The sequence below is a fragment of the Erigeron canadensis genome, chromosome 6 (assembly GCF_010389155.1).
Source record: "Erigeron canadensis isolate Cc75 chromosome 6, C_canadensis_v1, whole genome shotgun sequence".
NCBI classification, from domain to species: Eukaryota; Viridiplantae; Streptophyta; class Magnoliopsida; order Asterales; family Asteraceae; genus Erigeron; species Erigeron canadensis.
The window spans coordinates 24,175,784-24,187,777 of NC_057766.1; the positions used below are offsets into that span (position 1 = coordinate 24,175,784).

General features: G+C 31.7%; 1 protein-coding gene across 1 annotated transcript; it reads left to right on the plus strand.

Moving 5' to 3' along the window:
• Positions 1–7,243: 7,243 nt before the first annotated feature.
• On the plus strand, positions 7,244–10,984 carry LOC122603526 (heavy metal-associated isoprenylated plant protein 34-like). Its single transcript, XM_043776252.1, has 3 exons — positions 7,244–7,385; positions 7,503–7,584; positions 9,420–10,984. Exons 1-3 carry the CDS (start codon positions 7,356–7,358, stop codon positions 10,799–10,801), a joined length of 1,494 nt encoding a protein of 497 aa, XP_043632187.1. The 5' UTR covers positions 7,244–7,355; the 3' UTR covers positions 10,802–10,984.
• Positions 10,985–11,994: the final 1,010 nt, after the last annotated feature.

The window sequence follows — 11,994 nt, forward strand, 5'->3', positions numbered from 1 at the left end:
CAACTTAACCTCTCTTATATACCGTCGAGGTATTAAGACTTAAAATCCATAAAAAAAAAAAAAGGCACTGAACAGTTTTTTTTTTTTTTCTTTGAATAGGTACTTATGTTACTCGTAGTTTGTATACATTTGTCTGGATTGGCAGTTTGGCACCGTCTTGAAGAAATATTTGTGTGTTACATGTCATATACATGACTAAATGAGTTATTGTGTAATTTTTTTACTCCAGCCGACTAAGTTTTATAAATTTATTGTCTCTTAGTAAAAGTAAGAGTAAAATCACGGATGGTATTAAAGTATAGCTCAAATTACTATTTTGATTAAAAAAAAATTTTTAATTCCACTTGCAAACTCAAACTGTTGTAATTCCACTTGCACTTTTCTTCTCGGACCCTATTGTAAATTTTAAAAGTTGACAATTGTTGTAGTAAATTACTTGTAGGTATAATCTGAATGGAAAAGTACATATTCGGGTTGGTCCGAATAAGACTTTAAAATTTTGTATCAAAAGGCTAATCCGAAGTATGTTTCAGGAATTATCCATATAATTTACTCTAAAAATAATTATCATTTAGGATAGTTGCGTGTAATGTGATAATTGTATATATTTGTACCTTTTATTTTCAAATATCTAAAGCTTTGTTGACTCTTAAAATGAAAGTTTCAAGTAATTACTTAAGAATCTAGCTGAAAAAGCAGTTATTTATAGCTAAAAATAAATGAAATATGACAACCTTTATTTGTTTAGAAATCGTTAATACATTTCGCAATTATTCATTAACTTTATTCTTTTATCTTCACGGTTCGTCATCGTAAGTGTTTAGACATTCTTTCTAAATATACATATATATGTTGTATCTTTGTTAACACGTCTATCTTTTTTTTTCTTTTTTTTTTTCTTGTCGCACGAGCATATAAGAGAAAGTCGTTAACAAAAAGTAACGAAGATGAAACTATAACATCTTAAGATTTTGTAAAACGAAATTGCAACCTAAAACTTGAGTCGGCCAGTTGCTAATACAATAATGTCGGTCAATACGGCCACATGCACTCTGTAGAAAAATATAGTCTGACCTCTTACTATTTTAATTGGCAATAAACATCCCCCAGTAAATGGACTTATTGGCAGGGCCATTCCCAAAAAATCCATGGATTAGTACATTTTCGTCATAAAACTTTATTATACAGACAACGACGACAAAAACAACAATATACAACCTCTTCAAAAATGTAGTATCATAAGGTAAAATACTAAAATGTAAAAAGTGATATGTTGATATGAAAGATAGAAAGACTATTTCTATGAAAACTTCTGACAAAAATATGTTTCTTACTTTCTCTTATCTATAATTCGAAGTGTCAAGTAAGTTACTAAACCAAACGAGAATATATATATATATATATATATATATATATATATATTGAAAAGTTATTTTGAGATTTTTTTTTTTGCGAGAACCTTTGAGAACTTTTCAAATCAAGCCTAACTGATGATTATTCTTTACATGAAAATTGTTTTTTTATTGTTTTCCGAACAATTTATGTGTAATTTTGAAGTTTATAATTGTGTGGAGGCATGAATTATCATCCGTTATACCATTATGTGGAGATTTGGATTCTTGATCACATGTGCACGAATATTGCTATGATTACATGTGATCATAGTAATTTTCGTGCACATGTGATCAAGAATCCAAATCTCCACATAATTGTATAACTGATAATAATCCATGCTCCTACACTATTATAAACTTCAAAGTTAAACATAAGTTATTCAGAAAACAATCAAAAAACAATTTTCATGTTAAGAACAATCATCTGTTGGGTTTGATTTGAAAAGTTCTCAAAAGTTCTCACAAAAAAATGGTTCTTAAAATAACTTATATATAATATATATATATATATATATGAGATAGCAATGGCCAACGGGGCTCCTATTTCTGCTGCATTTTTATTTTATTTTTTTTACTTCTATACATTTTTCAGAGTTCAATAATATACATCGTAAGTTAAAACTAGCTACCCTCGATAACAATCAGATATATATACTTATATTTATATTACTATATAAAATATCAACTCCTTTTTCATTTTCTCAAATTACAAGTTTGATCTACTTAAACCCTTTACCATTAACAAACTTACCACCAAACATGGTCTACCAAAAACACATTTAATGAAATACTTTACAATATTTATTCCTCAATTTTTAAAATAACTAAACTAGTGTTTTTAAATCAATAACTTACATTACTTACTGTCACCATTAACCGTCTTTGCTACCACCATTTTCGTACACGAGTCTAGTATATATATATATCTATACTCCCTTTTAAAACATATTGAACATCTATTTTAGGAAATTAAGCACTTTTTTCAGTATTCCCATAATACCCCTCACACCCCTACTTAAACATAAAACTCTTAAATACTATCTTTTCCCCATTCAATCTAATCATTACATGCTTTCATCAACATTCTATCACCCTACGCGCCGCCCTCTTTCTCCACCGCCTCCCTTTTATGTTGCTTTCGCCTTCTCGCCACTGCAAAGCGCGAGTACTATGCTCGTATATATATATATATGTCATCACTTATTAGATATTTATTTGGTAGTGAAGTAGTCAGGAGTCCAATATAATCATAGAGATGGCAAAGAAGTACACAAGAAGATGGATGGATATATCATGTCAAAACAAAATGTAATTAATTAAACAAATAAATTTCCAGCTGCCCTTTTAAATGTCGACCCACCCTTTCTAATTGGAATTTTCTTTACGAAGAATATAAAATAACAGATAACTTTATGCTATATTATTGATCGCTGTTTCAGGAGAAAGTTATGTAAAATACTCTTTTTTAGAAAAGAAAATTTTGTTTGACAAGATTGTCTAGCAACCGAGTTTCATATGGTTTTGGATAGTTTCATTTTTATAATATAATAATGGTTTTGATCATAGTAGATGTGTATGGGTTTAATGATATTTGGCTTGCTTTGATTCTAAAAGAAAAATGGCTGTGGAACTCCAACATATATAGAACTGGAGTTCAATGATTTAAATTATGGATCGAGCCATGTTACTTTAAATATTGTTAAGGGTTTATCCAAGATGCATGTCACTTTAAGGCTTTAAGCACAATTGATATTAATGAGGGGCATTTTAACAGTAGTTAAGTATGATTCGGAGGGGGGGAAAATGTTTGATAGCTCAAATATATGACGAATCGGGGAGTCTTTGATAAAAATGATCGTCTATATGAAGAGCTGAATTTAAGAGTAGAAATGTGCTTTATAGATGATTAATTGAACAAAACCATTAACACACTTTTCTTTTAAATTATGCTATTCAAATCAAAACAATCTTTACATATACCACTTTCGACAAAATACAAAGTCATAGTTGTTATGATTAGCTTATCTAATTTAAATATGAAATAATAGCATTACCATATCTTTTCTCATTTATAATTGTATATACGAGTAATAAATTAATATACACACAACAGTACTTTCGTGATGATTAGTTGGAACTTGGAAGAAGAAGATGATCAAGAAATTCCTTCTCTATTTTTAAGGTTAAGTCCACTTTGACACTTTAAACTGTTGGATCACCTACTTGAACATTGTGTTGACCATCTTGAAGGGTTACCCACTTCTAGTTGTTAATTTCCAACTTACAAAAAATTTAATTCAATTTTAAATTCTTTGTTAATAAACAACTCTATTCATGAGCTTTTTAATTCTAAATTCTATAATGTGCACAACTTATTTCATAATCATTAAACACACTTGTTAACATTGATATGTATATATTACACATGGCAATTATTTTAAGTTCTTTATATTTCAGTTATGGTTGTCATAATCAAATGAACATGATGCATTAACCATCAGCTAGCAAATAGAATTTATTAAATCTTTTAACGAATTAACTTAGTATAAAAGTTAATTGTGTAACGTGTTATTGCACATATGGAGAGTAATAAAATATATCAAAATGACCTAAATAAACTTTGTCGTTTCATCGAGATAGCGCAGCCATAACTATCACTATCACTAAAAAGTAAGGTGATAAACATTTCTTCAAATCACATAGCAAACACGATGTATATTGGTGACTTGGTGCAATTATTGATCTTTTTAAGAAGTGTTAAATAAGCAAAATATTATCGACAAACGTATTTTGAGCGATTGAAAATTAATTATACATGAGTAAAACATTTATAAAGAGGTTTTCTTTTTCCGAGGGACAAGTATATTACTAAACACGTTATACTCTTCAAATTTTTCATCGTTTGACCGGAGGTTCTTATGAAAACAAACTCTCTACTTCCGGTAGAGACAAGACTGACTACTTCTCACCGCCCTCGTATCTCGCTTGAAGTGATTAAGTTTTGTTGTTGTGTTTTTTTTTCAACGGATGTTTCATAAGTTTAACGTAAAGAATAAAATGAAATACGAGTATAAAAAAGGAGACTGCTTGGCTCACTAGAACTAAACTCCTTCCTAGTCTCGCACAAAGATTGAAAAGTAAGATACAAGTTTACAACATTACAATCCGATCTTATGAGGCACATATTTTAGATTTTTAGTGATTATGGATAAAAGTATATGTTGTTTTTTTTCCTAACATTCAGATGAGATATGACATCAGGGAAACCTTAAAGTATAATGGTAAAGTTATATACTTACCCTATACAACGAGATGTTGACATTGAGTCGTTGCAAGTATTTAGAGAGAAAAACCTCAAACCTTTTCATCCTTAAAAAATCAAAATAAAGACTTGGTATAGCGAGGATGTCTCTAATTAGTTGTGATAACCATAGTTGTCGACTCGTAACTTTTGACTCGACTCGAAAACCTAATTTTTGACTCGTTACTCGAAACGTGACTCGACTCCTAAGAGTCAAGACATTTGTATATACTACATAATATTATATAATTATGTGTGTGTGTAAACAAAATATAAGTTGATTATATTAATACATTACCAAAATATTACATATTCGATACTTTTAAGTCATAAACTTACAATTTATCTCCAAATGTGGACTACAAGAATAAAAAATACATATATAACATACAAAATAATGTAACCATAAATACGATATATAGTATATTACATATTAGGCCTCTCCATAAGCTATACCTCTTCCACACTGCCACATCAGCTTTTCTCTTTCTTCATCCACCTCTTCCACAATCACTCCCTATAACCCCTCTTCCACATCTCTCTCACAATTTATTTTTTTTTGTTTACGTTCGGCTGGCCCCACCCCAAGCTCCACTTCTTTGTCTACACTCATCGATGCAACGAAACTAAAAGACGGAAGAGCCAGTCGACAAGTTGCTCCCTATGAAGTCCACATGGATGAGGGGTCGACGATCCGGTCGACGTACGCTTAGGGATATTCCTTATCAAACTAAAACAATCATAAGTTTGCGAATCGTATTGACTCGTTCCAAATTCACTCCCCGACTCGTAAAAATCAGGAGAAAAAAGAGTCACACAACGAATCGTCTCGTTTTAGGTATAAATCAACTCAACTCATAAGAGTCGACACGTGACTCGTAAGAATCTACTATTATGGTGATAACCATCATTGACTGGAACGGTTGAAGTACATGGTTACTCTAAAATAGATTGCTTCGTAATATTGCTACATCCTACCACAAGAATGTGTGGTATCCCATTTTTTTTTTTTTTTTGGAAATGTTAAATGCGGCCCTAAGGGTTATATTTAACGTGTATAAAAAACATACTTTTCATATTAAAAGTCAACCCCTGAATTTTATGGTAAATGGCAAACCTCCTTTTTTTATTATTAATATTCCTCTAAATCATTTGATATGTGAGGTTTTTTCAATATGATTATAGATAAAATTGACATTTTTAAAAATTTATAGTGATTTAATGTGGCAAATGACATAAAATCACCCCTATAAAATATCACACATACAAATAAAGTTGAGGAACTCGTGATTCGGACTCGACTCGGCGAAAAATGGAATTAGGAGTTTTTGGAGAATCGGACTCGCCTCGGGGAGAACTCGGATTATAATTTTATATAGAAACATAAGTATTTTTGAAATTATATGTAATTAAACTTTAAAAATATATTTCAAACTTCAAATTTAAGCATAATTATTTAAAAATATTAACATAATATTTCAAACTTGAAAATTAAATGTTAGATTAGTTGATAAGATCACGTTTCATCATCATCCTGTCCGTATTAAAGTTGGAGAACTCGTGACTCGGACTCGACAAGGTAGAGAGTTAAGAATTTATTTTGAAAACTCCGGTGGCTTGGGAAAGTTATACAAAAGGGTAATGATCAATCCTCCTAAATTATTAGCCTAAAAATACTCCTTATTAATAGGATTGTGACATGTGGAAAATCAGTGGGTGAAATTAGGAAAGAGAATTAGTGGATTCCATGTGTTAACAAATGAATATATTAGGAGGATTTTTAAGAGAATTGGTTAGGAGTATTTATTATCTATAATATAACTAAAAGAGGGGGTTGGGGGTACACTTGGCACCCTAATCCACCTCTTTGAGTTTAATCCTCCCTCCTTATCAATCTTTTAATTTTTTTTAATATTAATCTAAATTAATTTACACTTTTTGGTTTTCCATCACCAATTTATACTTTAACCCCAATCTAAAACAATTAATTTACACTTTTTAGTTTCCCATCACCCATTTACACTTTAGCACAATTTAAAATATTTAACTTACACTTTTTGATTTTCCATCACCAATTTACATTTTAACCTAATTTATATTTAATTATACTTATATATATATATTTTACACTTTTAGAATATATAAGAAAGTGTAAATTTTTTATTTAACTAAAGTCGAAAGAAAAGGGTAAACTGAAATCAATATTTATATGGAGTTAATTTTCGTATGTTTCTTCATTGGGCGGATAATTTTTGGAGTATTTAGACCGATGGAATGACTATTCAGCTAGTAAATTTTCAAATTGATTTCGGTATATCTATTTAATATATTTAAATGCTAATTTTTTAGCTTTAATTAATATATTTTGAGACTCTCCGTCCATTGGACGGGCCTGACCACTAGTTTCCTGTGAAAAAATACAATTGCTGAAATACCAACCAAGCTGGAGCTGGAGGTACTGTAGAAAGAGGGCCAGGTAGGGGCCCACGTGAAGCTTTGAAATAAGTACTACCACACTCCTCTCTCCCCCCTACCGCTTTAAATTTAGTGTGTTTTTTTATTTCATACACACTTCCCTTCTCTATCTCTCTCTCTCTTCTTCTATATATCTCTTCCCTTTATTGATATAGTAGACATACCAAAACACACAATATTTCAAGATGAACAAACAAGACTTCATGAAACTTCAGGTACTTTTAATTATTATCATTTAACTGTTATTTTAGTTAATTCATTTATATATGACCTTTACTTACACAATATATATTACTACTAACTCTGTTTTTTGAATTTTTGTGAATATGCAGACTTGTGTTCTAAGAGTGAATATACAGTGTGCTTGTGATGGGTGCAAGCAGAAAATTAAAAAACTCTTGAATAAAGTTGATGGTTAGTTTCTTATTATTCATTCTTTTATTTTCATTATCTTTCTTTGTTAATTTCATTTATTTATAGATCTAGAGCATCTCATAACTAATGTAATTTTTATTTGATATTTAGTTAATTTACAATATGTGTTTTTTATTTATTTATCTATCATAAACACAAGTAATTTTTATAAAATGTTAATATCTTACATTGTAAGGCTAAAATAGTCATATGAAATTTACAAATAGTCATGTTTCAAAGTGTCAAATTCTAGTTACAAATTTGGATATTTGGTCATTAAATGATATACCTTATATACCCTTTTGTTAACTTTTTTGTGCTCATTTATATTTAAAGTTTTTGGTCCATTAAGAGATATTTCTAGATATTTTTCTTGGTAATTACGATAGTCCATTATATGGGTTTTTGTCTTGGGATTTTGATTAGCCTGTAAATCGGGTCGGATACTTAAAAAGAAGTGGTTTATTTAAATAAATAAATAAATATTTTATAATAATGTAGATATTTATTAGAGAATAAAGTTTGAAAAAGTTTAACATATCATGAGAGTACAGATAAAATGTAAGTGGTAAAGTGATAAAGAAAATTAATTTAACAAAAAAGAAAAAAGAAAATAAAAAATGTAATTGATATGACGATTCTTGGTCCATGGGTCTAGTCTTGCTGAAGCTTGCTGAGACCAGTGCTGACATGACCTGTCTGTCCCCCTTCCTTCACATGCAATTTTTTTTTTTTTATGTACTATATTATTTATAAAAAAAATAAAAATGTAATCACTAACGAAGTGTAATTAGTGTATATAATATGTATATAGTCGACTAGTCGTACTCTGTAAAAAGATTGCAATATATGTTTCTTTGTTTAAAAAAGTAAACCACACCCAATGAAGTTTCTTATCTTTAAAGTATGTGTAACAAAAGGACAAATTAATGGCCAGAGAGTTGACTGATTGGTGTTGTGTGAGAACATGCACTTTTTTATATTTATCATGTTTTATTATATGATATATATATATATATATTTCTTCCTAGGTAACAACACTACACACAAGACAATGTTTTGATGTGTTAGAATAACTATTGCTAAATAAAATAAAATTTTTAATAAAATTTATGTAAATAAAAAAAATTAAAAAAAGGAAAGCAGTAAGGCGGTGGCAGGAAAGTGATGGGTAGTGAGAAAGTGGTTATAGCGTGTTTTCACCTAAATAAATTTGTTGCTTTTAGCCAAAAACAAGACATCATAAGGGAAAATTGTGAAAGTGTTTTGCGTGTTTACACACATTAGTTGTTTCTTTTAAGTTTTGACCATTAGTGGACTAGTTTGTTTGCTTTTTTCAAATATATAAAAGTAACTAACTGCGTAGTGCCTCCGGGATTTGAGCACCAATACCTTGACGGTGTATGGGTGAGGTTAAGATGTAGGCAGACCTTACCTCTAGCTAAATAGAGAGGCTGCTTCCAGTTTCTACCTAAATGGTAGAAAAGGCCCTTCAACCTTTGCATGGGATGAGGATCGAACCCATGACCTCTGTCTTCCAGTTTCAAATATATATGATTTATTATTCTTTATAAATTATAATAAGACTGTTTAATAATATTTATAAAAATTATTGGTGCATAATGATATTTGACTATTTGGGCATAGTGATATAAAGAAGTGAGTGGGGGACTTAGAAAAATGTACAATGTTTTATTAGTAAAATTATTGTTGCATAATGATATTTGACTCTTTGGGGCATAGTGATTTATTTATTAGTAAAGGTAATTCATTGGTGCATAATGATATTTTGAGAGTTTGATGTGCTCTAATATTTTGGTATTATATATGAACAGGGGTGTATAAAACTAGCATAGATCTTGATCAAGGAAAAGTTACTGTGTCTGGAAATGCTGATCCAGCAGCACTTATTAAAAAGCTTAACAAGGCCGGGAAACATGCTGAGCTATGGGGACCACAGAAAGGTGGGAATGTTCTTAATAATCAGTTTAAAAACATGGTTTTAGATAACAAGGGTAAAAAAGGCGGCGGTGGTGGTGGTGGAGGTGGTGGTGGGAAAGATAAGCAGAAAGATGGGAAGGGTAATCAACCGATACAAATACCCATTAGCGGGTTTAAGGATTTAAAGTTGCCAAACAAGGACCAGAAACAGGTGAAGTTTAATATACCGATTGGTGGTGGTGGGCATGGCGGTGGGGGGTTTGACGATGAGGACGATTTTTACGATGATGATAGTTTTGATGATGATGAGTTTGATGATGAATATGATGATGAAGATGATGATAGTTTTGATGAGTATGAGAAAAAGCCCAATAAAATGATGGCTGGGCCAGGGGTGGGTGGACATGGACCCCATGGGCCAATTGCAATGATGAATGGTAATGGCAAAAAAGGACCAGGTGCAGGGTTTGAATTGCCTGGACAGTTCAAAGGCATGGCTGGAAAAAATGATGCTAAAAATGGTAAAGACAGTAAAAAGGGTGGTGGTGAGAGTGGTAAAAAGGGTAAAGATGGTAAAAGTGGGGGTGGTGGCGGTTTTGGTGCCTTTTTTGGAAGTAAGATTGGTGGGGCACTTCTTGGTGGCGGTAAAAAGAAACAAAGTGCGTCAAGTCCTAAGGGCGGCAAGAAAGGAGACAAGAAAGGCGATAAAGGCGGAAAACATCACGACGAGGGAAAGTTCAATGGTGGCGGTAAACAAAGCGAGTTTCTAGAGTTCAGTAAACCTCAAAACGGTGGTGGTGGGAAAAATAAGGGACAAAACGGCAGTGGTGGGAAGAATACGGGGCAAAACGGTGGAGGTGGTGGTGCTCGTAATATTGGTCAAATGGGTGGTAACCCAATGATGCCTCAAATGGGTAACTACTCAATGGGTCAAATGGGTGGTTACCCAATGGGCCAAATGCCATCGGCACAAGGTTTACCAATGGGATACCGACCTCAAGGGATGGAGCATGGTGGTAACCCGTACCAGCAACAACAACAATTTCAGCAACAACAATATCAGCAGCAACAATATATGCAAGCGATGCTGATGAATCAACAGCGGGCTAATATGTACCACCCTCAGATGCTGTACGGCGGTCAGCCACCACACGGTGCATACGGGCCACCAATGGGACAACATGGTGCGTACGGGCCACCAATGGGAGCACCGGCGAACGATAACATGACTCATATCTTCAGTGATGAGAACACTGATAGTTGTAGTATCATGTAGGATTTCCAAGTATTTCTGTGAGTTTTAATTAGTTTTATAGATGAAAATTTAATTTTATAGGAGGCAGAAAAGGGGGCCTTTGTGGCTGTAGGGTAGAAGAACATGGAGCTTGTAGTTTGTGTATTGTTTATATTATTAATGTTTGTTATTATCTATGATCTAAAAATCAAAAGTTTTGCCTCACTAGAGATTTTAATATTTGTTTGGCAGACAAAAGTTTACAGATAGTAGTAGTGCATTGTTGATGTTTTCATGATCTATATTATCTATAAAAAGTTGTATAAATATATGCATATTGTTGATGTTTTAATGATCTATGTTTTATTTATAGTTGGTTTGGCAAAAAGATGTATATGCTAAGTACTACTCGTATATAATAATGATATAAGATATGTTGTGATTGCATACCCAATTTTAAAATGGATTAGTCGTTATCAAAGGGATTGCTTTAATGCTTTTAATTTCGATTTTGATTGTTGAAATATGAATTCGTTGAATTTTGGGTATTAAATTAGCTTCCAAAAATACCTAACGTCCTAACCTATGAAACTCAAGTTGATAAGCCTCCATAACAATAATGACATTTCTCATTATGCAACATGTGTGTAATTTCATTAGTGAAAGATACCTGAAAAATTCTCCAAGCTTACAATTTCAAAATGATCTGAAACTCGTGTTCAATGATTAATGAATAATCAAACTATCGAAAACGACCAAAAAAAAACCTAACTTATTTGGTTATTCATGTGTAGGAATTAACGTTATGACTAGGGGTTTTCAATGTTTGACTGTACAATTTGAATTTGACCAAATGGTTCGGATTTTAGATTAGTTTGGACGAAAAGTGGATTTCATATTGATTTTGGTGTTTAATGCATACCGAATAATTTCATTAGCAATCTATCAAAGTATTTGTACACCAGAAAGGAATACTATTTTTTTTTTAACGGCAGTGGTGATTGAACTTAGCGGCATGCCTCTTCATTGTCCGGTAAAGATTGGTCACGTTACCAACATAGTCAATCCAAGGGCATACTGGCGGTGGAAGTCACACTACCTGTTCTGGAGAAAACTAGCTAATGCTAGAGAAAACCCCCATGCTAAAAGACATAAGGGGCATTAAATCTTTCAACATTTTTTAATACTAATTGGTGATACCACTTTGTGAATGATCATGAACCTCAGAACATTTT

What these genes read in the sequence shown, in the direction of transcription:
- LOC122603526 (XM_043776252.1), top strand. Translation starts at nt 7,356, where the DNA reads ATGAACAAACAAGACTTCATGAAACTTCAG. An exon ending in AAGACTTCATGAAACTTCAG is followed by an intron (nt 7,386 to 7,502) that starts GTACTTTTAATT and finishes GTGAATATGCAG; the next exon opens with ACTTGTGTTCTAAGAGTGAA. An exon ending in ACTCTTGAATAAAGTTGATG is followed by an intron (nt 7,585 to 9,419) that starts GTTAGTTTCTTA and finishes ATATATGAACAG; the next exon opens with GGGTGTATAAAACTAGCATA.